This window comes from Erinaceus europaeus, chromosome 1 (assembly GCF_950295315.1).
Source record: "Erinaceus europaeus chromosome 1, mEriEur2.1, whole genome shotgun sequence".
NCBI lineage: Eukaryota > Metazoa > Chordata > Mammalia > Eulipotyphla > Erinaceidae > Erinaceus > Erinaceus europaeus.
The window spans coordinates 116,128,434-116,154,707 of NC_080162.1; the positions used below are offsets into that span (position 1 = coordinate 116,128,434).

Consider the following 26,274-nt stretch of genomic DNA (forward strand, 5'->3'; position numbering starts at 1 on the left):
ACACACTTTACTAAGTGTGAGGACCCAGCTCAAGGTTTCTGCCTTATGTGGGAGCACCGTGCACAGGGGAAACTTTGAGTGGTGGAGCAGTTCTGTGGAGTCTCTCCTTTTATCTACCTCCTACTCTCTGTTCTACATCTGATGTTTAAAGGGGTGGGGGAAAGAGCCCATTGGGAACTATGAGATTGCATAAATGAAAAATGCCACCCATGGCAAAAACAAACAAACAAAAGGGGCTGGGTGGTGGTGCAGCTGGTTGAGTGCACATATTACAATGTGCAAGGTCCCAGGTTCGAGCCCCTAGCCCCCCACTTACAGGGGGAAAGCTTCACAAATGGTGAAGCAGTGCTGCAGGTGTCACTCTGTCTTTCTTCATCTCTGTCCCTCCCTTCCCTCTTGATTTCTGTCACTACCCAATAAATAAATAAAGATAATAAAAAAATTTTAAAGAAACTTTAAATTTTTAAAAAAACAAAACAAAAAATAAAAACAACTTCCTTGAATGAGTCATCCAAGACATCTATCTACTTAACAGGAGAAACAATGCTAACTCCTTATATATATTTTTTTAATATTGCTTTTTTTTTTTTTGCCTCCTCCAGGGTTATTGCTGGGGCTCAGTGCCTGCACTATGAATCCACTGTTCTTAGAGGCTATTTCCTTCCCCCTTTTGTTGCCCATGTTTTAATTCATTATTGTTGTTATTACTATTAATGTTGTTATTGCTATCATTGTTGTTGAATAGGACAAAGAGAAATCGAGAGAGGACGGGAGGACAGAGGGGGGAGAGAAGGATAGACACCTGCAGACCTTGCTTCACACACGCTTGTGAAGCGACTCCCCTGCAGGTGGGGAGCCGGGTTTCAATCGGGATCCCTGAGCTTGTCCTTGCACTTTGTGCCATGTGTGCTAAACGCGCTGTGCTACCACCTGGCCCCCAACATTGTTTTTTAAGTTGTGTGAAAATACACATGATTAATTTTAAATGAGAGGGACCAAAAGGTAGGCCATCTAACAGAGTATATGGCTTTCTGTGTATAAGACTCTTACTTAAGTCCAAGGCCCAACATAACATGGGAGTACCATGGATGGATGATCAAGTCATGCTGTGGTGTTTCTCCTCTGTCCGTGTCTTTCCCTTTCTCTTCTCAAAAAAAAAAAAAAAAAAAAGTCAGTGTCAGGCTGTAGCATACCAATAGAACATATACATTACCATGAAGACCTGGGATTAAACCTCTGGTACTCATCTGCAGGGGAAAGCTTCGTGAACAGTGAAACAGTGCTGCAGTTTCTCTCTCTCTCTCTCTCTCTTTGTCTCTGTCTCTGTCTCTCTGTCTCTATCAGGAAAAAAAAGGGGTTAGGGGAGATAATATAATGGCTATGTGAAAGTACTTTCCTGTGGACTTCTGCAAGGTGTGGCCATGTAGTAACGGAACAGAACCGATCTCTCCAAAAAAACTCAAATATCTACAACTATCGAATTTAACAAAACTCACCAACTATAGCTGAGACATCCACAGAAGCATTGCTGCCTCAGCAACCAAGCTGCAGATGCTACCATGATGCCATTCTGACTTCCCTGGGCAGACAACATCACCAATGTGTCCTGGAATCTCACCTCCTCAGAGCCCTACCCCACTAGGGGAAGACAGAAACAGGCTGGGGTATGGATCAACCTGTTAATGTCCATGTTCAGAGGAGAAGCAATTACAGAAGTAGAACTCCCACCTTCTGCACCCCAAAATAAAATTTGGTGTATACTCCCCTGTGAGGGAGAAATGATAGGGAAAGATGACCAGAGGGCTCTGAACTCTAACTCCATCAGGACCTGAAGAGAGAAGAGGAAAAAGGGAGGGACATTTGGATGTAGTAGTACTTGTATGTGTGATTTAGGAAGAGAAGATGGGACCATGGGAAAAAATTCTATACAAATATAGGTAGATGGTTGTAGAAATAATAGTTGATCCATATCTGCAACTTAGGAGAACTGCTGTAGTTTCCAATGGAGGGATTGGGGATCCAGAACTCTGGTGCTGGAATGGGGTGGAGTTGTACCCCTGTTATCTTGGGATTTTGTAAATCAATATTAAATCACTAATAAAATTTAAAAATAAATAAATGAAAGTGCCTTCCTGCCTGAGGCTCCAAAGTCCCAGGTTTAATCTCCCTCTTTTTAAATTTATTTATTTTTATATTACAGAATTACATGTCAACAGGGGTTTGAATCCACACCATTCCCACTACCAGAGTTCTGAATCTTTAGTCTCCCCACTGCAATCCACCACAGTTCCCCTAAGGTTGTAGACATGGGCCAACTATCTTCTCTACAACTATCTGTCCACATTTATACATAGTTGCTCCCCCCTTTTTTTCTGATTCAATCCTCTCTTTCCCTCCAAGTTACTCATAACAACATAACTGCCTCCATATGTCCCTCTCCTTTTCCTTCTGTCTCTGGATGCTGATGGAGCTGGAGTGCAGAGAGTCCTCTTATCTTTATCCTATCATTTCTCCCCCACTGGGAGTATGGATCAAGGTTGTTTTGGGGGAGCAGAAGGTAGGAGTTCTGGCTTCTGTAACTGCTTCTCCACTGGGCATGGGCCAATCCATATCCCCAGCCTGTTTCTGTTTGCATAACCATTATGCTTTCTACCCCTATCCCCAGCCTGTTTTTATCTCTCCCTAGAGGACTAGAGCTCTAGAGATGCGAGGGTCCAGGACACACTGGTGAGCTCATCTACCCAGAGAAGTCGGAATGGAGTCATGATAGCATCTGCAGCTTGATGTCTGGAAGGTGACATGACCTAAATTGAGACAAGATGGCTAATGAACAGGAACCAAAAAGTAGGATTAGAATAGATGAGATTAGGGGTTTTAGGTTAGAAGAAAGCCAAGGAAACCATTGTAGTCATGTTCCTGGGGACACACTGCTATGGCAGTTTTATTTGAGTTTGGTAGCTAGCCTGAGGTTGGATAAGAATATTGTCTAAGGGGGTCAAGCGGTAGCACAGCAGGTTAAGCACACATGGTGCAAAGTGTAAGGATCAGCGTAAGGATCCCGGTTCAAGCCCCCACTCCCCACCTTCAGGGGAGTCACTTGACAGGCGGTGAAGCAGGTCTGCAGGTGTGTATCTTTCTCTCCCCCTCTTGTCTTCTCCACCTCTCTCCATTTCCTTCTGTCCTATCCAACAACGACAACATCATCATCAACACCAACAACAACAATAAAACAAGGGCAACAAAAGGGAAAATAAATAATTTAAAAAATTTTAAAAAAGAATATTGTCAGGAGTCGGGCAGTAGCGCAGTAGGTTAAGCACATGTGGTGCAAAGTGCAAGGACCGGCATAAGGATCCGGGTTCAAGCCCCTGGCTCCCCACCTGCAGGGGAGTTGATTCACAAGCGGTGAAGCAGGTCTGTAGGTGTCTCTCTTTCTCTCCCCCCATCTTGTCTTCCCCTCTTCTCTCCATTTCTCTCTGTCCTATCCAACACAACAACATCAATAACAACAACAATAATAACTACAACAATAAAACAACAAGGGCAACAAAAGGAAATAAATATTTTTTTTAAAGAATATTGTCTAAGAGAATGGTGTCAGAGTAGAGAAAAGGGCTAAAATGTTGTATTAGTGCAGGGAGTAGCTCCCATTCTTGGAAAAAAAAGTTCTGTGGCTAAAATTAACTATTTACTTCCATCAACCTCCAGGTTTAATCTCTAACTCTGCCATAAGCCAGAGTTGGATAGTGCTCTGAAGAAAAAGAGAAGGAAAAAAAAGGAAACAAGACGGCCACTGGGAGCAGGGAAGCGTTGTGCAGGCACTGAGCCTTAGCAATAGATCTGGTGGCAAAATAAATGAGTAAATCAGGTGTAAAATATAAAAAATATATATGGTATATTATTATTAAAGCATAACTGCAAATTTAAAAAATAACTGAATTGTTTGTTTTTTGTGTTGCTAGGGTCTTGCACATATGCAAATCTACCACTCTTGAACTTTTTCATTCTTTTTATTTCACATAGAGAAAAGTCCAGAGATTGAACCAAAGGCCACATGCTCTACTCAGCTATCTCCCAGCCCCAGGACAGTATACTTAACATAGGTGGATTATATATATGGTATGATGACTATATCATGTGGTACTTTACTGTGTGAGGGGCCTCTGAGTTGACCCCCCCAAAAAAAAAAAAAAAAACTGCCATGCAAAGGGGAAGTTTCATGCAAGGGAGATAGAGTCAGTGATATGGTATCTCTTCCCTCTGTCTGTCTCTCACCCTTTACCTGGAAGAGTTGGCTGGAAGTTGTGGAACCATACAAACAGGAAATTCCTGCAGCAAACAAATTTAAAATAAAAAGGAATGCTTTTGTGTAAGTGGTCAGTAAGTAGAATGAAGCAATCTGAATTGTGCTCTGGTCTCTCATAAACTAAATGAGGACAGGGGGAGACAGCAAAATTGTTATGCAAAAAACATCTCATTCCTGAGGCTCTAAAGACTCAGGTTGAATCCTGAGCACCATATAAACCAGAGCTGAGGGCTCAGGCAGTGGCACATATGATTAAGTGCATACATTACCATGCACAAGTTACCCAGGTTCAAGCCCTCAGTCCCTGCCTGCAGGTAGGAAGTGGTGAAACAGTGCAGCAGGTGTCTCTCTTTCTCCCTCTCTATATCCCCCTTCCCTTTCAATTTCTCTTGGTCTCTATCCAAAATAGATAAATATATATAAAACATTAATCCCCGATAAAGAAATAAAAATAAATATTAAAAAATAATAAACCAAAGGTGAGCAATGCTCTGAAAAAGTAATTATTACATGTAAATAACAAAAAGTAATCAAGTGACTAACTGCCACATGGATGAATCTTGAAAATATTATGTATGACTAATGAAAAAAGTTAGTCACAAACCACATGCTGTATGATTCCAATCATATGAAATTACTAAGATAGCTAAATCTACAGAGACAGAAATAGATCAAAAGTTGCCTAGGGCTGGGGAGATAAGATGAATTGTGGGCTGGTGGTTAGAGGGTATGGATCTGCTGGGATGACAAAAAATATATATATATTTTCCTCCAGGGTTATTGCTGGGCTCGGTGCCTGCACCATGAATCCACCGCTCCTGGAGGCCATTCCCCCCCCCTTTTTTTGTTGCCCTTGTTGTAGCCTCCTTGTCATTATTATTACCATTGTTGATGTTGTTCGTTGTTGGATAGGACAGAGAGAAATGGAGAGAGGAGAGGAAGACAGAGAGGGGGAGAGAAAGACAGACACCTGCAGACCTGCTTCACTGCCCGTGAAGCGACTCCCCTGCAGGTGGGGAGCTGGGGGCTGGAACCGGGATCCTTCCTCCGGTCCTTGCACTTTGCACCACATGCGCTTAACCCACTGTGCCACTGCCCTACCCACCCAAAAATATTTTAAAGTTTATTATGGTGATGGTTACATGTGTCTGAATATACAAAAAATTATTAAGTTGTATACCACTCTAAATGGGTAAATTGTATGGTATGTGAATTACCTAGAGAAAGATATTATCAAAAAAAATTGGGGGCTGGGCAGTAGTGGAATGGGTTAAGCACACATGGTGTGAAGCACCACGACTGGTGCACTAGCCCCCAGTTCCCCACCTGCGGGGGGGGGGGGGGGGGAGTTGCTTCACAAGCAGTGAAACAGATCTGCAAGTGTCTTGTCTTTCTCTCCCCCTCTCTGTCTTCCCCCCCTCTCCATTTTTCTTGTCCTATCCAGCAACAACAGCAACAGCATTGGCAATAATAACAACAACAAGGGCAACAAAATGGGAAAAATGGCAGTGGATTTGTAGTGCAGGCACAGAGCCTCAGCAATAACCCTGCAGAGCAAAAAAAAAAAAAAAAAAAAGAATTGTTTAATTCAAATTGCCTAAAAAACACAGATGAATGTATGTACACAGAAAATAAAAACTGCCCCCAAGCCCTGACATAGTAATGATATTTAACCCCTAGGTTGTAGGTTTATGGATTTTTCTTTGTATTTTTTACATATCTTTCACATTTTCTACTGTGTGTTACTTTTATAATAATAAAACTATGCCTGTGGGGGGTCGGTCGGGTAGCACCGCGGGTTTAGTGCATATGATACAAAGTGCAAGGACTGGTGTTAAAGATCCAGGTTCAAGCCCTGGGCTCCCCACCTGCGGGGGGGGGGGGGGGCGCTTCACAAGCAGCGAAGTAGGTCTGCAGGTGTCTATCTTTCTCCCCCCTCTCTATCTCCCCTCCTCTCGATTTCTCTGTCCTATCCAACAACCTCAATGGCAACAATAACGACAATAACAAGGGCTGTAACAACAAGGGCAACAAAAACAAAAAAATAATTAGGGAGTCGGGCTGTAGCGCAGCGGGTTAAGCGCAGGTGGCGCAAAGCACAAGGACCTGCATAAGGATCCCGGTTCGAACCCCGGCTCCCCACCTGCAGGGGAGTCGCTTCACAGGCGGTGAAGCAGGTCTGCAGGTGTCTATCTTTCTCTCCCCCTCTCTGTCTTCCCCTCCCTCTCTCCATTTCTCTCTGTCCTATCCAACAACGACAACAACAATAATAACTACAGCAATAAAACAACAAGGGCAACAAAAGGGAATAAATAAATAAATAAAATAAATATTAAAAAAAAGAAAAATAAATAAAATAATTAAAAAATATATGCCTGTGACAGTAGTCTTGTAAATTAAAATTTCATCTTTTTTAAAAAAGAGAGAGAATAATGTTTATAGTCCTTAAAAACACAACGTGAGGGCATCGGGCAGTAGCACACATGGTTAAGCACACATGGTGTGAAGCACGAAGACCGGCTTAAGGATCTCGGTTTGAGCCCCCAGCTCCCCACCTGCGGGGGCGGGGGTCGCTTCAGAAGTAGTAAAGCAGGTCTGCATATATCTATCTTTCTCTCCCCCCCCCTCTGTCTTCCCCTCCTCTCTCCATCTTTCTGTCCTATCCAACAACGACATCAATAACAATAATAATAATAACCACAACAACGATAAAACAAGGGCAACAAAAGGGGAAAAAATAGCCCCTCAGTTATATGAATGGTGTAGTTGGATGAAGTAACAGTCTGAATTGTGCCCCCTACCCCATGTTGAAAGTCTAACCTCCAATATACTTGGAGGCAGGAGGTAATTAAGGTTAAATGAGGTCATAAGGGAGGGCTGGGATCCCAAGGGATTAGTGTCCTCAGGGGAAGATGCACATCAGAGAGCTTGTGTTTTCCCCTCCCCCTTCCCACGCCATATGAGGACAAAGCCAGAAGGGTACCCTGCCAGAAAGAGAAACTTAACCAGAAACCAATACTTCTAAGCCTTGATCTAGCGCTTCTAACCTTCAGATGGGGGGGGGGGGGCTTTTTTTTCCCTTTTGTTGTCCTTTTTTGTTGTTGTTGTTGAAGTTATTACTGTTGTTGTTACTGATGTCGTCGTTGTTAGATAGAACAGAGAGAAATGGAGAGAGGAGGGGAAGACAGAGATGGGGAGAGAAAAACACCTGCAGTCCTGCTTCACCGCCTGTGAAGCGACTCCCCTACAGGTGGGGAGCCGCGAACTCGAGTCCTTAAGCCACCGGTCTTCGAGCTTTGTGCCATGTGTGCTTAACCCGCTGCGCTACCGCCAGACTCCTGGAAAAAAAAATTGTTTAAATCTCTCAGTATGTGGATATCTGGTGTAAAAGGCAGTAGCCTTGATGTTCCCTTTTTATGCAGAAGTTTTTAAGTTCCTTTTAGTATAAGTTGCTTGTAGTGTGAGATGGAAAATTCCTTGCTCTTTCCCCCTTGAAGAACAGGACCTAATCAGTAAGCCACCGGTTGTTTACCAAGAATCAATAAGCCACCGGTTGTTTACCAAGAATCAGTAAGCCACCGGTTGTTTACCAAGACCCTGCAAACAGGCAGAGCTTATCAGGGCCTTTGCACTAGGAAATTGTTTTCTAGGAAGGGGCAGCTGATGGTGGGGGGATGTGGTGACCCTACCTGGTTGAATTTTATTGGCTGTGTGGTCTTGCAATGTTTGAATTTAGCCTGCACTTTGCTTTGAATGGATCATGCTTCTTGCTTAGTTTGAAATGATTGGATACCGCGTTTTCTATGGTATGTGATTAGATGCAGGCTGATAAGGTGATGTGTTCCCCCTCCCTGAGTGTAGTCTGAATTCCTATAAATTCTGTGGTTTGAGCCTTGTTCAGGGTGGAGCTTGGTAGACTAACATCAGTCACCACTCGGCCCGGATTGCAATTCGTGAATAAACATCTTTGCTTCCTTGCAGTGGATGGTGGTTAATTCTCGCTCTGTAACATCTGGAACTTCAGCAACCTAACTGAGTAAAATAAAAGGGTGCTCTCATCTAGAAAGGAGAGAGGCAAGGCGGTTTTCCCCTGTCTTCGCTGGCTTTGATAATGACTTTCTCCTTTGGTGCAAAAAAAAAAAACAACTTTTTTTTGGTAATATTTTTTATTTATTTATTTATTTATTTATTTATTTTTTATAGGGTAGGAGGGGTACAACTCCACACAATTCCCACCGCCCAATCTCCATATCCCACCCCCTCCCCTGATAGTTTTCCCATTCTCTATCCCTCTGGGAGCATGGACCCAGGGTCATTGTGGGTTGCAGAAGGTAGAAGGTCTGGCTTCTGTAATTGCTTCCCCGCTGAACATGGGCGTTGACTGGTTGGTCCATACTCCCAGTCTGCCTCTCTCTTTCCCTAGTAGGGTGGGTCTCTGGGGAAGCTGAGCTCCAGGACATATTGGTAAAACCTTTTTTTTTAAGAAAAAATCTTTAAAAAAAATTTTTTTTAAGATTTTATTTATTTATTTATGAGAAAGATAGGGGAGAGAGAGAAAGAGCCAGACATCACTCTGGTACATGTGCTGCCAGGGATTGAACTCAGGACCTCATGCTTGAGAGTCTAGTGCCTTAGCCACTGTGCCACCTCCTGGACCACAATCTTAAAATTTTTTATGTGTTTACTTTAATTAAAGAACTACAAAGAGAAAAATACAGTGAGAGAAATACCAGAGCATTGCTCATCTTTAACTTGTATTGGTGCTGGGAACTGAGCCTAGGATTGCAAAACCTCAAGTATGAAAGTCTTTTGCAGAACCATTATGCTATCTCTCCAGCCCTTAGCTCTGTTTTTATTTATTTATATATTTATTTTTTTATTTATAAAAAGGAAACATTGACTAAACCATAGGATAAGAGGGGTACAACTTCACACAGTTCCTACCACCAGAACTCTGTATCCCATCCCCTCTCCTGATAGCTTTTGTATTCTTTAACCCTCTGGGTGTATGGACCCAAGGTCACTGTGAGATGCAGAAGGTGGAAGGTCTGGCTTCTGTAATTGCTTCCCTGCTGAACATGGGTGTTGACAGGCTGATCCATACTCCCAGCCTGTCTCTCTCTTTCCCTAGTGGGGAAGGGCTCTGGGAAAGTGGAGCTCCAGGACACATTGGTGGGTTGTCTGTCCAGGGAAGTCTGGCTGGCATCATGCTAGCATGTGGAACCTGGTGGTTGAAAAGAGAGTTAACATACAAAGCCAAATGAATTGTTGACCAATCATGAACCTAAAGGCTGGAATAGTGCAGATGAAGAGTTGGGAGGGGGGGCCTCCATTTTGTAGATAGCTACTAGGCATATTTTAGTTATATTCCAAAGGGCCTGTGGCTATACTAGTGATTTTTTGTTTGTTTGTTTGTTTTGCCTGAGCCTGAAATCTGATATGCAGGTGGATCCTAATTATTGTCTGGTGAGGTGATGTCATGGCTGGCAGAAGGACCAGAAAGCTGGATCAGGGAATAGAGTAGCTCCCAAATATGGGAAAGGTGTATAAATATTGTTGACTGTAAACCCCATCGATTTTATGTGATCTGGGGCCCAGCTCTGTCTTATTTTATTTATTTTACCTCCAGGGTTATCACTGGGGCTCAGTGCCTACACCACGAATCCACTGCTCCTAGGGGCCATTTTTCCCATTTTTGGTTGCCCTTGTTGTTGTTATTGTTATTGTTGGCATTGCTGTTGTTATTGCTGGACAGGACAGAGAGAAATTGAGAGGAGGAGTGCCAGTCCCTGTTCGGGCGCCAGATGCCGGGCTAGCTTTGCGGGTGGGAGAGAGACGACCAGGGACTCATGGCTGAGCTGGGAAGCAGTGCAATCTTTATTGGTGAGCAGGGATGCAGTACAATCAATCTAATCTCCCTTCATTAGAAAATCCTGTCCTTTATATCTCCTGAGGCGGAAGTATCAGATCGGAAGAGGAAATACTTAGGATAGGGGGTGGGGAGAAGGAAAAAGCATGCGTATCAAGCTTGCATCTAACCAATGGGGATTAAACAAATCCCCTGTAGGCAGGGCAGGTCTCAGGTAAAACAGTGATTATGTAAATAGACCACAGTGTTAAGCAATGCAACAGAAGGGGTCTTAGAAGCAGAATTAGAAGCAGAACAACAGAGGAGAAGACAGAGAAGGGGAAAGAAAGATATAGACTTGCAGACCTGCTTCACTGCCTGTGAAGCAACTGCCCTGCAGGTGAGGAGCCGGGGGCTTGAACCAGGATCCGTACACCGAACTTTGCACTTCGTATCATGGATGCCTGGCCCTTCAGTTCTGTTTTATAGTGGTGCAGGAGATCAAACCTGGGAGTTTGGGTCCTCAGGTATTAAAATCTTTTTATATAACCGTTACGATATCGACTACCCACCCCACTCCACCCCACCCCACTCCCTCTCTCTTTTTTTTTTTTTTCCTCCTCCAGGGTTATTGCTGGGCTCAGTGCCTGCACCATGAATCCACCGTTCCTGGAGGCCATTTTTCCCCCTTTTTGTTGCCCTAGTTGTTGCAGCCTCGTTGCGGTTATTATTGCCGTTGTTGACGTTGCTTTTGTTGTTGGATAGGACAGAGAGAAATGGAGAGAGGAGAGGAAAACAGAGAGGGGGAGAGAAAGACAGACACCTGCAGACCTGCTTCACTGCCCGTGAAGCGACGCCCCTGTAGGTGGGGAGCCGGGGGCTCGAACCGGGATCCTTACGCCGGTCCCTGCGCTTTGCGCCACGTGCGCTTCACCCACTGCGCCACCGCTAGACTCCCAACTCCCTCTCTTTTTTATCATCACCAAGGCATCACCACTTGGGCTTATTTCAGAAAAAGAGACAGACAGGAACACACACACACACACACACACACACACACACACACACGCCACAACACTGAAGCCTCCTCCAATGTGGTGAGGACTAGGTTCTAAATTGGGTCCTATACATGGCAAAGCAGGTACACTATCCAAGTGAGCTATTTTGGCAGCCTAAAGCCCACTTTCTGGGGTTTTTTTGTTTGTTTTGTTACAGAAACTATGCCCAAACACGAAACTTAAACTGAAATTATGGTGAAAAGAGAGGAGTTTATTACACTAGTGGGCAAGAGAACCAAATCTCTTCAGAAATTTCTCTGCCTCAACAAAGGAACAACACAGGTTTAAATAGCATTTTTCAACAGGTTATATTTTCATTTCAAAGGAGCAGACAAGTGAAAGAACTTTCACAGGGATGTGTCAAAAATCAGTGTATTATTTAGATGCAAATCAACTAGGCAAAAGAGGATATGGAACTTATCTTGGGCCGAATTGCCCCTTCCCCTGGTGCCAGCCTTCTTAACAGCTCTTATCTCAAGGGATGCCCTGGTACTGTTCTGCTCAGCCAGTGAGGGTAGGGGCAGGAGCAACTGCCCCCATTTGTCATCAGACAACAGGGAAATATGAGTGAAGGTTATATTAAGGAATTATGTATCCGTTTTCTGCTTCAGTTTGTTTTTGTTTTATTTTGTCACCAGGGTGATAGCTGAGGTTCAGTGTTGGCATTATGAATTCACTGCCCCCAGGGGCCAATTTTCCTATTTCCTTTTTTTTCTTTTCTCTTTCTTTTCTTCTTTTATTGGATAAGACAAAGAGAAGCTGAGTGGGGAGGAGGAAATAGAGAGGGAGAGAGAAAGACATCTGCAGACCTGCTTCACAACTTGTGATACTTCCCCCTGCAGGTGGGGAGCCAGGGCTCAAATCCAGGTCCTTATTCATGGTAATGTGTGCAACTCAGCCAATGTGCCAGTGTCAACCCACCCTCACTCCCCAAAATCCTTTTTCTTTTTTTCGTGCACTAATAATCTACTGCTTGTGGTACCCATTTTTTCCCTTTTCTTTTTTCCCCCATTTTTATTCGATAGGACAGAGAAGCTGAGAGGGGAGGGGTGATAGAGAAGGAGAGAGAAAGATAGACACCTGCAGACCTGCTTCCCTGCTTGTGAAGATTCCCCCCTGTAAGTGGGGAGGGGGCTTGAACCTGGATTCTTGTGCAGGTCCTTGCGCTTAGTACTATGTGTGCTTAGTACTATGTAGCTTAACCTGGTGCGCCACCACCCACCACCCCTTCCCCATCTTCAGAGTCCACTTTCTAATGTAGATCTGCCCTTATTCTTCAGGGTTTCACCCAGGCCTACAGAACAGTCCCAATGACTCTATCTGGTGGGTCCCATCACAAGGGTCCTTTTCCCTACACTATGTCTTCAAAGGAGAAGTCAAGGGTCTTCTAGTTCTGCCTCAAGGATGTTGCCAGAACTTGGCAATGAGCTGGGGCACACATGGATCCACCCTCCCCTGATTTTCTCAGACATAAATACACACATTGGATGATAAAAAAAAAAGTAAGCTGACCTATGCGGAATGAAGAAACCAGGGGGCTGTTCCATGGACATCCAAATGGGCGCTGCGCCCCAATCACATGGAGGTTTACCCTCTTCCTTGTCTCCAAAAACCCAGTCTGCATTTATGTAGTAAATCCTGTCCAATTTGTTTTTCTGAATGGTGGGTAGAAAAGGGGTTCCTGCCCTGGGGAAAAGGTGGTAAATTAAGGTGATCCTTGGGATTGAATGGGACCTCCAAACCTCAGTCATTTTGCATGCCACCATGCCATCTCCCTGGCCCATGCTGCCTGCTCTATTTAGATGATGGCTAGCCTTTTGCAGGTGGCAGTGCTGCAAAACTCCATCCAAATAGGCCCGGAGATATGGAAGTGCTTGGAGCGTCTGCAAGAGGACAGACAGCAGCAAAGGGTCATATAACGATTGTCACCCTCGGGAGACTGGACATTCGCACCTGCAAGCCCTCAGGGGTGCACAGTGACCACTCCAACCTGAAGTTGTAGGATGCACCAGGGAGACTCAGCTCCCAATCCACCATCAACCAGTTAGGAGCCTTCCCGCCAAGCACGCATCCTATCAGAAAGCACTGCTCTCGATGAGTTGAGCGCCAGCCAATCATAAATTGGCATCTGGGCCTCGGCCCGCCCACCCAGCACACTGGACCAATGGCTGCTCAGGCAGCGGCGGGCTAGTTCAGGCACCGCGCCCAGGGGACACAGCGGAGGCAGTTGGGCGCGCGGTGGCGACGGCGGCGGTTGAGGCCAAGTAGCGGCATCGAGCAGCAGCAGAGGAGCTAACTATGGTGAGACCCTGGGCTGGGCATTGGCGAGGTCCCCGGGCACCCCAGCTTTGCAGGTATCTTTTGCAAGAGAGCCATCCAAAGCTGCAGCATGGGGCGGGGGGGGGGGGGCGGGGGGGGCAAGGGGCAGCGGTCAGCAGGTGCAAGTGCCTCTCCAGAAATCGTGCCCGGGGGGACCCAGAGGACCTGGGTTGTCAGATGGCCTTGACTTGGCCTCTGAGAAGGAACTGTGGTTGCATTGCTGCAGACTGGAGGAGATGACCCCAAGCATTTGAATCTCAGGAATGCTCTACTAAAAGTTTTTTTTTTCTCTTTTTTTCTTTTTTTTGCCTTCAGGTTATCGCTGGGGCTCAGTGCCTGCACTATGAATCCACTCCTCCTGGAGGCCATTTTTTCCCATTTTTGTTGCCCTTATTATTGTTATTGCTGTTATTGTTGTTGTTGGATAGAGAGAGGAGGGGAAGACAGAGAGGGGGAGAGAAAGACAGACACCTGCAGACCTGCTTCACCGCCTGTGAAGCGACCTCTCTGCAGGTAGGGAGCCAGTGGCTCGAACTGAGATCCTTGTACTTCGCACCACGTGCACTTAACCCGCTCCACTATCGCCCAGCCCTCCTCTAAAAGTCATTTTTATGTGGGTTGAGTTTATCTGGGTCTTTCACCTATTAGAAATTAAAACTGGGAGTTAGGCAGTAGCCCAGCGGGTTAAGCGCATGTGGCGCAAAGCTCAAGGACCAGCGTTAAGGATCCCAGTTCAAGCCCCCGGCTCCCCACCTCAGGAGAATCACTTCATACGCGGTGAAGCAGGTCTGCAGGTGTCTTTTTCTCCCCTCCCTCTCTCCATTTCTTTCTTTTTTAAAAATTAATTAATTTATTTTCTTTTTTTTGCCCTTGTTTTATTGTTGTCGTCATTGGATAGGACAGAGAGAAATGGAGAAAGGAGGGGAAGACAGAGGGGGAGAGAAAGATAGACACTTGCACACGTGCTTCACCACTCGTGAAGCGACTCCGGTGCAGATGGGGAGCCGGGGGCTCGAGCCGGGATCCTTACGCTGGTCCTTGCGCTTATGCGCCACGTGCATGTAACCCGCTGCTACCTCCTGACTCCCTCTCCATTTCTTTCTATCCTATCTAACAACGACGACATCAATAACAACAACAATAATAACTACCACAATAAAAAGGGCAACAAAAGGAAAAATAAATATTTTAAAAATTAAAAAATAGAAATTAAAACTAAGACTCTTTAAACACACGGAATCACATTAGAGCCACACGGATGAACATAGATCAAAAGTCATGTCTAAACACCCCACAACTCTCTCCCTGTTCTGTAGTCAAGCTTTTTTCTTGGGGAGGGGGCGGGAGCTTACTAGGTAGCACACACTTTACCATCCACAAGGTCCTGGGACTGAGCCACGTGATGAGCACCGCACAGGGGAAGCTTCAGGAACTGGTATCTTCACCTTCTGTCTCTCAACCTCTATCTGGGAAAATAATGAACCCTTGAGGAGCGGTAGAATTGCACAGGAGGGAAAAAGCCAGGTCTAGGGGCCATGTCATGAGGATCTGATAGAGCAGTGCACATGACACTATATAGTAAGGGTCTGGGTTCAAGCCCCTGGTCCCCACCTGCAAGGGTGCGCGATTCATGAGTGGTGAAGCAGGGCTGCAGGTGTTTCTGTCTCCCTATCAGTCCCTCCCCTCTAACTTTTCTATTAGAAAGAAAACAAATGGACTGGGGAAATAATGGCTGCTGGCAAAGGTAGATTGCTCGTGGAGGCACTGAGCCCCAAGGATAACCACCTAGTGGGCCAAAAAAAAAAAAAGTTCATTTTCTCTAGACATTTGTACTTCAGCATATTTTGCCACAGTGCCATAGGGCATGAATTTAATAAAATTAATCTTTTCTTTTGCTCCATCAAGGGCATTCATAGATTTTTTTTTTAATATCCAGAGTGCATAGGTATAAAGAATCCAATTACTGCCCAGGCACTGGCTCATCCGGTACAGTGAGCACACATTATTATATGCCAAGAGCCAGGTTCAAGCCCCCAGTACCCAAGTGCAAGAGGGGAGTTTCAGGAATGCTGAAGCAGTGCTGCAGGTGTGTCTCTTTCTCTCTCCCTCTCTATCTCTCTACCTCTTACCCTCTTACCTGTGGAAAAAATGGCTTCCAGGGCCAGTGGAGTCATACAACAGACACTGAGCCCCAGAAATAACCCTGGTGGGGGTTAAATCCAATAACCACTGGTACAATTAGCTGATATGACTTTTATTTGTGTTTATAAGCAAACACTTTTTACCCCTTTGATGACTCACCCTCAGTGCAAATTGAAAAGGGCAATACCTTCTATTTTTTTTTTTTTTTGCCTCCAGGGTTATCCAGCGCTACTGGAGGCTATTTTTTTTTCTTTTGTTGCCCTTGTTTATCGTTATTGTTGTTACTGCTGTCATTGCTGTTGTTGGATAAGACAGAGAAATGGAGAAAGGAGGGGGAGACAGAGAGGGGGAGAGAAAGATAGACACCTGCAGACCTGCTTCACCACTTGTGAAGAGACCCCTGCAGGTGGGGAGCTGGAGGTTCGGGATCCATATGCTGGTCCTTATGCTTCACACGTGTGGTTAACCAGCTGTGCCACTGCCCAGCCCCCAATACCTTCTACTTCTATGAAGTTGTCATGTACATGTGTGTGTTTGACAAGGGCATTTCCTTGAAATTGCTCTGTGTGTGTCTGTGTGTTTGTATGTTCATGGGGCCTGTGGATTCAGGATTTCACCACTCCTGTACTGTTTTCATTCTTCTTATTTCAGAGAAGGGGAGTTACCCACCATGGCACTGCTCCATCATCTGGGAAGCTTCCCCTAATGTGATGGTGTTGCCATGTGGTGTTGGGTACTCAAACCAGAGACTTAGAGCTTGGTAAGGCAAGTGCCTTACCAGGTGAGGTGTCTCTCATCACCATGAAATTGCTTTTTTCTTTCTTTCCTTTTTAAAAATATTTTTCCCTTTTGTTGTCCTTGTTGTTTATCATCGTTATTAATATTGTTGTTCTTGCTGTCATTATTGTTGGCGAGGACAGAAATCGAGAGAAGAGGGGAAGACGGGGGGTGGTGGTGAAAGATAGACACCTGCAGACCTGCTTCAACGCTTTTGAAGCAAACCTCCCTGCAGGTGGGGAGCCGGGGGCTCGAACCGGGATCCTTACACTGGTCCTTGCGCTTGGCGCCATGTGTGCTTAACCTGCTGCACCACTGCCCGGCTCCCAACTTTTTTTTTCTATTTTAATGAGAAGGATACAGAGAGACCAGAGCACTACTCAGATCTGGTTTATAGAGGTGCTGGGTATTGAACCTGTGACCTTGGAGCTTTAGGCATGAAAGTCTTTTGCATAACCACTATGCTGTAATCCCTGCCCCATGAAACTGATTTTTATCTCTCTGTATTCTCTGTGGACTCCTAGTTGCCTAGGAACTCATAGTAATTACTTTGAGGATGTTGCTGGGTAGGTGATGAGTAGAAACAATGGATCAATAACAGGCTGAAGCATAGCATTATTGTAAGGGAGGGAAAAGAACAAAAAGGTATATCTGATGGCAAGAGACTGATATTTCTGACTGCTAAGGTGATGGCTTATTGGTAGAATTAGGGCTGGCTTGTGTGAGGACAAGAATTGAACTCCCAGCACCACATGTCAGAGCAGTGTTCTAGCCTTTCCTCTTTCATAAATAAGTATTAAAAAAACAGTTTAGTGGCTGAGGAGATAGGTCAGCAGTTGAGCACAGAACTTGCATGCCTGAGGACCCAGGTTTCACATATGCCAAAAATGAACAGTGCTTTGGTCATTCTCTCATCCCCCCATAAAAATATTAAATGTTTTTCTAAGAAATGAAAATTCTGGGCTGGTGAAATAGCTTGGATAGTGTGCTGCTTTGTCATGTGCACAGCTCAGGTTTGAGTCTATCCCACAACTCACTGAAGAAAACTTCAGTGTTGTGGCCTCTTTCACTCTCTCTCTGCCTCTTTGACTCTCTGTCTCAATCTTTTAGAAAAGTTGAAATTTCTGGGTTAAGTAGGGAATGGTGTCATTTTACTGAGAGTGAGGAGAGTTTAGCCTAAAGTTTGAAAAGAAGAAGCTTCAGTTTTCTTTCTTCTGTTCTTTTTTTTTTTTTCAGGAAAGATCTAGCGAATGAATTAATTTTTTAAAATTGTCATTAGGGTTATCGCTGGGGCTCAGTGTCTGCCCAACAAACCTACCGCTCCTAGTAGCTATTCCACCACCTCCCCTTTCTTTTCTTTTCTTTTTTATTTGATAGGACAGAGGAAACTTAAGAGGGAAGACAGAGATGGGAGAAAGAAAATTGTAGGTGGGGAACAGGGCTTAAATATTACCATCCTTGTGCATGATAATTTGTGCACTCTACTGGGTATACTACCAGCAGGCCTACAAATAAATTATATTTTAATGATTTATATAACATCAACAGAATAATTTAAATAATTCTCTGTTGAAAACTAAGGATGATTTTTGTGGGCAGTAGGGTATGGGGCTTGGGAAACAGCATGATGGTTATGCAAAACAACTTTCAAGCCAAAAGGTCTGAACTCCCAAGTTCAATCCTGAGCACTACCATAAACCAAAGCAGACCAGTGCTCTGGAAATATAAAAGGCTGGGGGCAGGGAAGACAGTATAATATAATAGTGATGGTATAATGATGATGACGATGATGGTGATGGCTGGACATAGCACACCTGTTTAAGTGCACATAGTACTATGGGGAAGGACCTGCACAAGGACCTGAGCTTGAACCCCGTATCCTCACTTGCTGCTGCAGGGGGGTTGCTTCACAAGCAGGGAAGCAGAGCTACAGACATCTATTTTTCTTTTTCTCTATTTTCCCCTCCCCTCTCAATTTCCCTCTGTCCTATCAAAAAAAAAAAATCAAAAATGACCACAGGAGCAATGGATTTGTAGTGCAAGCACCAAGCCCAGTAATAACCCTGGAGGCAAAAAAAAAAAAGTTAATAATAGTGATCAAATCAAATAGTTATTTTCCTCACTACCTTGATTAGTTTCATTGGATAATCAGATGGAAGTGGACTTGCAGGCTACTCAACTCCCCTGCCCCATTTTTTTCATTTTTAAATTATTTTTTTAAATATTTTTGTTCATTTATTGTAGATAGGGAAAGAGAGAAATTGAGAGGGAAAGGGGAGGTAGAGAGGTTCAGAGAGACCTGCAGCTCTGCTTCACTACATGTGAAGCTTCCCCTGCAGGTGGGGACTGGAGGCTTAAACCCAGGTCCTTGTGCACTGTAATGTAGGACCTCAAACAGGTGCACCACCACCCAGGTCCCAGACCCCATTTTATTTATTTTAAAGATATTTATTTATTAATGAGAAAGATAAGAGGAGAAAAAAAAACCCAGACACTACTCTGGTACATGGGCTGCCGGGGATTGAACTTGGGACCTCATGCTTGAAAGTCCAGTGCTTTACCTACTGCGCTACCTCTGAACCATGCCCCCATTTTATAAATGAAGAAATCAATATTCTCTCAATTCATGGGACTTCTAACTCAGATCTTATTAGGTCTAAGTAGAGTGTCAAATCTGGCCTCTTGGAAAATACAGGATCTGGATGTAAGTAAGGCAAGCAAACGATGTGGCTTTGAAAATGGCTTCACCTATGAAGTCCTTTTGGAGCTATGAGTTCCTTGTCATTGAGGAAGTTCCCTCCAGCACTAAATGGTCCCTTCTGGAAAGCTGTGGAGAGACTGCTGCATTACATTGCTCTTTGCTGCAATGAGTACTCTAAAATGGGTGGTGCTTTCTCTTACAGTGTGGATAGAAAGCAGGACTTCATGTCATGGAGTTACACATTCTGATTCAGAGTGGATAAGACACCTCAAATTTAATTTGACCTTCTATATGTGTTTGCAGTGATAGCCTATCTAAAATGGAACAAATGACTCATTAGGCTCTGGTAGGAGAGATGCTATATGCAAGGTAGACGCTTTGAGGAGAAACTAAAAATGGTAGTGTTTATAAAAACATAGGCAGAGTTTAAGGAAACCACAAAAACACAGCAGCCCAGCGTAAGGCAGTAGCGCAGCAGGTTAAGCGCACATGGTGTGAAGCACAAGGATCCTGGTTCAAGCCCCTGGCACCCCACCTGCAGGGGGTTGTTTCACAAATGGTGAAGCAGGTCTGCAGGTGGCTTTCTCTCTCCCTCTCTGACTTCCTCATCTCTCTCAGTTTCTGTCCTATCCAGCAACAACAGCTATAACAACAATAACAAAAACAAGGGCAACAAAAAATTGGGGAAATGGCCAGGAGCAGTGAATTCATAATGCAGGAACTAAGTCTCAGTAAAACCCTGGAGGCAAAAAAAAAAAAAAAAAGACATCTTCCCTCAGTGTTGGTGCCTTGGCAACCATAACCCCCACAAGCATGAAGAGGAGGAGTGAGGGAAGATAGTTAATAATAGTTGGAAGTGTAGCTTTATGAAGAGTGCGTTTGCTTTTTTTAATGGGAGCCCATGAAGACAGAATGGCGGGAGGGAACAGCTTTTGCTACCTACCATTGAACAAACCAATCTGAAGTTAGAGGGCAGGCAGCCCTTAGACAGTTCACATGGTCAGCTACCAGGAGCACAGAGATGGAAGGAGAACAGGTTAGACGCATAGTAACCAGCCGTGTTTAGCTGTTTTATGCTCTGGTTCAGTCCTTCCCCGAGGTTAAGATATGGTCTAGAGGGGTCAGGCAGTAGCGCAGTGGGTTAAGAGCACATGGCACAAAGAGCAAAGACCAGTGTAAGGATCTAGTTCGAGCCCCCTGCTCCCCACCTGCAGGGGGGTCGCTTCACAAGTGGTAAAGCAGGACTGCAGGTGTCTATCTTTCTCTCCTCTCTGTCTTCGCCTCCTCCATTTCTCTCTGTCCTATCCAACAACAATGACATCAATAACAATAATAACCACAACAACGACAAAACAACAATGGCAACAAAAGGGGGAAAAAACAGCCTCCTGGAGCAGTGGATTCGTAGTGCAGGCACCAAGCCATTTCAATCTTTTTTAAGAATTAAAATAATTAATTATATTATTTTTATTTATTGGATCGAGACAGCCAGAAATCAAGAGGGAAGTGGGTGGTAGAGGGAGAGAGACAGAGAGACATCTGCAGCACTGCCTCACCATTCAAAAAGCATGTGGTGGAGACTAGGATCCTGAACCTGTGTTATTGTGCACAGTAACGTATGCTCAACTAGGGGAACCACTACCTGGCCCCTCAATCTCTCTGTTTCTATCAAAAAAATTAAAAATGCTCTTTGCATGGTGTGAAAATGGTGGATGGATAGCATAATGGCTATGCAAAAAATCCTTCATGCCAGAGGATCCGAAGACTTAGATTCAATCCCCTACACCACCCGAAGCCAGAGCTGAGCAATGTTATAGTAATAAATTAAAAAAACTCCTGTAGGGGCCTGCTGTTGGCGCACCTGACTGAGTACACATATTACATTGTGCAAGGACCCAGGTTCAATCTCCAGTTCCCACTGCAGGGGGAAAGCTTCATAAGTGGTGAAGCTGTGCTGCAGGTGTGTCTCTACCTCTCACCCTCTCTGTCTTTCCATATACCTCAATTTCTGGCTGTCTCTAGTCAATAAGCAAATGAAGATATTTAAAAAAAATAAACTCCTGTAGCTAAGAATTTTCATAACTAGCCATAATGTATAGTTAACTACAGTACAAAGAAAGAACCAGACATCACTCTGGTTGGTATATGTGTTGCTGGGGATCGAACTCAGGACCTCATGGTTGAGAATTCAATGCTTTACCCACTGTGCCACCTCCCAGACCACAATGGCCTCATTTTTGTACAGCCACAAACATCTGAAATAACTTTAGCCCTTAGTAAATTGGACTTTTCAGAGCATGTCAGTTGCCACAGAGATAAATGGGGGCAGGGGTAGATAAGTATAATGGTTATGCAAAGAGACTCTCATGCCTGAGGGTCCAAAGTCCCAGGTTCAATCCCCCCACACCACTATAAGCCAGAGCTGAGCAGGGCTCTGGTAAAAAGAGAGAAAAGTAAAAGAGAGATAAAGGGTCACTTAATCCTCAGAGGAAATGTTCGAGAAGCCTAGATACACTGAAGCAAACACCAAAATTGCGTTTTGCATGAAGTATAATGTTGATGATCTTAAATAAGTGAGTCTCACGCTTGTGTCATGGTTCTAGCGTGAGTGCATCTCCATCCACGTGGGACAGGCAGGTGTCCAGATTGGCAATGCCTGCTGGGAACTGTACTGCCTTGAACATGGAATTCAGCCCGATGGTCAGATGCCAAGTGACAAAACCATCGGTGGTGGAGATGACTCCTTCAACACTTTCTTCAGCGAGACCGGAGCTGGCAAGCATGTGCCCAGAGCCGTGTTTGTGGACCTGGAGCCCACCGTGGTTGGTAGGTACTTGGGCACTTGGGGTAACTTCCTGGAGGGTAGGAGAGACTCACTAGAGGTCCACCTACGCTCCTTGGCATCCATCCCGTCCATCCCTCTGCAGCAAGGGTGGGACCTACGAGGAAAAGCCCGGGGCATGCCCAGAGGTGGGGTGGTGGTGGTGGTGTGTGAAAGGCCTGTGGTTGCAGTGGGAGTAGGACTCGCTCCTGATTCAGAAAACCCTCAAGTAGAGAACAAGCTGCTTTGCCAGCCTCAGTGAGAGACAGGCTGACTGAGGGCTCTGTCTCTGGTGCACAGGAGACCCAACCTGCATCCTAGACATAGGGAGATGTACAGAGAACACTCTCTGGGTTCCTGCAGACAGTAGGTCACACTGGCTCCCCGAGAGAGCTACTTTCACAGCCACCAGGGGACCCCAGAATGTCACCCTACAGAGGGGACCCTGACAGGACTGCCTGACAAAAGTCACACTGGCCCGGTGACTGCAGGTGTAAGGAGCGTGAGTGTGGGAGAGCTGCTTCCCTGGGAATGGGCAGGCAGGCAGGTGTCTCTCCAAGGAGCTGCCTTAAGCCCCCTGAGCCAAAGACGCACATGTGTTCTGTGTGTCCCAAGGCCCATTGTCTGTGAGGCTCAGGTGACTTAGCAAAGAACAGCTTGTCCAAACCGCACCCCCCCCCCCGACCATCTGTGTGTCCTGTGAGCTCCCACTGGACCTCATAGACCCAACACACGTGTCTTCCTTGTAGATGAAGTGCGCACAGGCACGTACAGGCAGCTCTTCCACCCGGAGCAGCTGATCACCGGGAAGGAAGATGCAGCCAATAACTATGCCAGAGGCCACTACACCATTGGCAAGGAGATCGTTGACCTGGTCCTGGACCGGATCCGCAAGCTGGTAAGGAGAGCGCCAGGGAGGCCTGGGGTTGGGACAGGGTGTGAGTTGCAGAGTGTGTGCGGTGTGTCCACACATTTAAAGTCTGGTCTGTGACTCTGAGCCTGATGCAACTCGCTGTGGATGGCTGAGTCCACAGAAGCCAGCAGGGGTGGTCCGGGAGGTGGTACAGTGAATAAAGTATCGGACTTTCAAGTATGAGGTCCTCAGTTCAGTCCCTGGCAGCACATGTACCAGAGTGATGTCTGGCTCTTTCTCTCTCCTCCTATGTTTCTCACTAATAAATAATTAAACCTTTTTAAAAAAAGAAGAAGAAGCCGGCAGGGGGAGAGAAGTTGTCTTGGCTTGTTGGAAGTGGCTGCCTGCTTGTGGCTCCTACAGGCATTGACTCAAGGTCCCTTCTCTCCCTCCTTCTCCCTCCCCTCCCCCTCCCCCCTTCTCTCCCTCTCACAGGCGGATCTGTGCACTGGGCTGCAGGGCTTCCTCATCTTCCACAGCTTCGGAGGCGGCACCGGCTCCGGCTTTGCATCTCTGCTCATGGAGCGGCTGTCGGTAGACTATGGCAAGAAGTCCAAGCTGGAATTTGCCATCTACCCGGCCCCCCAGGTGTCCACGGCAGTGGTGGAGCCCTACAACTCCATCCTGACCACGCACACGACCCTGGAACACTCTGACTGTGCCTTCATGGTGGACAACGAGGCCATCTACGACATTTGCCGTCGCAACCTGGACATCGAACGGCCCACCTACACCAACCTCAACCGCCTGATCGGGCAGATCGTGTCCTCCATCACTGCCTCCCTGCGCTTCGACGGGGCCCTCAACGTGGACCTGACGGAATTCCAGACCAACCTGGTGCCCTACCCCCGCATCCACTTCCCGCTGGCCACCTACGCCCCGGTCATCTCGGCGGAGAAGGCCTACCACGAGCAGTTGTCGGTGGCCGAGATCACCAACGCCTGCTTCGAGCCAGCCAACCAGATGGTCAAGTGCGACCCTCGCCACGGCAAATACATGGCCTGCTGCATGCTGTACAGGGGCGACGTGGTCCCCAAAGACGTCAACGCAGCCATCGCCACCATCAAAACCAAGCGCACCATCCAGTTTGTGGATTGGTGCCCCACTGGATTTAAGGTAGGATGGACGGGGTCATGAGTGGTGTCACTTGGCGCCAAGCCGCAGACCCTGCGCACAAGTGTCTCCTTTGAAGAAACCCCTACTGCTAAGCAGCTGGACTCTTGATCTTAAAGTAGTAGTCAGAAGTGGTAATTGGGGACTGGGTGGTAGCACGGTGGGTTAAGTGCACATGATGCAAAGTACAAGGAGCAGCAGAAGGATCCCAGTTCCAGCCCCTGGATCCCCACCTGCAGGGGGCTTGCTTAAAGGGTGGTGAAGCAGGTCTGCAGGTGTCTTTCTTTCCCACTCTCTGTCTTCCCCATCTCTCGATTTCTCTGTCCTATCCAACAACAACAAGGACAACAAAATGGGAAAAATGACCTATAGGAGGGTGGATTCATAGTGTAGGCACCAAACCCCTGCAATAACTTTGGAGGCAAAAAAAAAAAAAGTAATTAAATCAATGATTTTTTTAAAAAGTTTTTTTTCTTTTTTGCCTTGTTGCCAGCACTACAAATGCACTGCTCGTGGTGGCCAGTTTTTCCCCCATTTTATTGGATAGGACTGAGAAATTAAGAGGGAAGGAGAAGATAAGAGATGGGGAAAGACAGACAACTGTAGCCCTGCTTCACCTCTTGTGAAGTGACCCCTCTGTAGGTGGGGTACAGGGGGCTCAAATCGGGATCCTTGCATAACTTATTCTTTACTTATTTTTAAATCTATCTTTAAAAAAATTATCTTTGGCTGGTCGGGCGGTAGCACAGCAGGTTAAGCACATGTGGCAGGAAGCACAAGGATCCCGGTTTGAGCCCTGGCTCCCCAGCTGCAGGGGAGTCGCTTCAAAAGTGGTGAAGCAGGTCTGCAAGTGTCTTTCTCTGCCCTTCTCTGTCTTCCCCTCCTCTCTCCATTTCTCTCTGTCCTAACAATGACGTCATCATCAACAACAATAACCACAACAATAAAACATGGGTTACAAACAGGAAAATAATAAAAAAAATTTTTAATTATCTTTATTTGATAGAGACGATCAGAATTGGAAGGGGGGGGAATAGAAGGAGAGACAGCCATCTGTACACTTGAAAAGGTTTCCCCTTGCTGGTGGGGACGGGGGGGGGGGGGGGGGGGGGGGGGGGCTTGAACCCACATCCTTGTGCATTGTAACGTGCGCTCAACTCGCTGCACCACCACCAGGTCCCTATTCAGTGAATTTTTAACTTCCTTCTGGAGTTATCAAATAATAACCACATGAAATGCCAAAATGTTCAGAATTTCCCTGTATTTCTCAGTTCTACCTACAATTCCCACATTAATATCTATAAGCAGCACAGAAGTCCATATAGAATTGATTTTCCTGTAAAAAAAAACAACCAGGTATTTTTGGGTGTGGCAGGAGCTTCACACGGTGCTCTGTTCTCTGGCAGGTGGGCATCAACTACCAGCCTCCCACAGTCGTCCCCGGAGGAGACCTGGCTAAGGTGCAGCGGGCTGTGTGCATGCTGAGCAATACCACCGCCATCGCAGAGGCCTGGGCCCGCCTGGACCACAAGTTCGACCTCATGTACGCCAAGCGCGCCTTTGTGCATTGGTACGTGGGGGAAGGCATGGAGGAAGGGGAGTTCTCCGAGGCCCGGGAGGACCTGGCAGCTCTGGAGAAAGATTATGAAGAAGTGGGCGTGGATTCCGTGGAAGCGGAGGCCGAAGAAGGGGAAGAATACTGAATGGGAGAGTGGCTGGCAGCTGGGCCTTTGCACGCCCCTCACTGTAACAAAGTATGTTTACCTATTAAAATTTCTGTATTGAGGCATTTGTCACTTGTGCTGCACTTAAAACACAGTTTCCTGTCCAGACACCTGCCCCTTTTAAATGAACTGGGGGGACACACCCACTTGTTTACACTCTGAAACTAGTTACTGCATGGCTCCCGAAGAGGAAGCTTCAAATGACATGACTAAAACAACTGGAAAAAAATTCGTAATTTAAATACTTTTAACACTGTTAAATCTGCCATGCTTGCTTGTTCTTCGGAGAATGAAAGCGGAAGGGCTGTTTTCACTCGTTTACAGGTAGAGACACACACACACACACCCAGGGCAAACCTCTCCCGCCCCATCAGGCATTCTGTTCTTTGCAATTTTCAAAATCCAGCACCAGCTCATCCCAGCAGGGGCCCGCGGCAACCGACAGTAAACAGCCAGCCAGCCCTTTCCCCGGGGAACCTTTCCTTCCCGGAAGTCACGGCCAGCTGCTGGGGACAAATAGGAGGGATCCGAAAGTGGGGCGGCAGGGGTCCA

At 46.0% G+C, this 26,274-nt stretch overlaps 1 protein-coding gene and 1 long non-coding RNA gene across 2 annotated transcripts in view; both read left to right on the forward strand.

Moving 5' to 3' along the window:
• Window positions 1-26,274, forward strand: part of LOC132539424 (uncharacterized) — a 279,884-nt gene that overhangs the window by 108,372 nt on the left and 145,238 nt on the right. The window lies entirely within an intron of this gene.
• LOC103123145 (tubulin alpha-3 chain) lies at window positions 13,436-25,783 on the forward strand. The gene is made up of 5 exons (XM_016192829.2): window positions 13,436-13,513; window positions 21,755-21,977; window positions 22,722-22,870; window positions 23,321-24,001; window positions 25,405-25,783. The coding sequence occupies exons 1-5, from the start codon at window positions 13,511-13,513 to the stop codon at window positions 25,699-25,701; spliced, it is 1,353 nt and encodes a 450-aa protein (XP_016048315.2). The 5' UTR covers window positions 13,436-13,510; the 3' UTR covers window positions 25,702-25,783.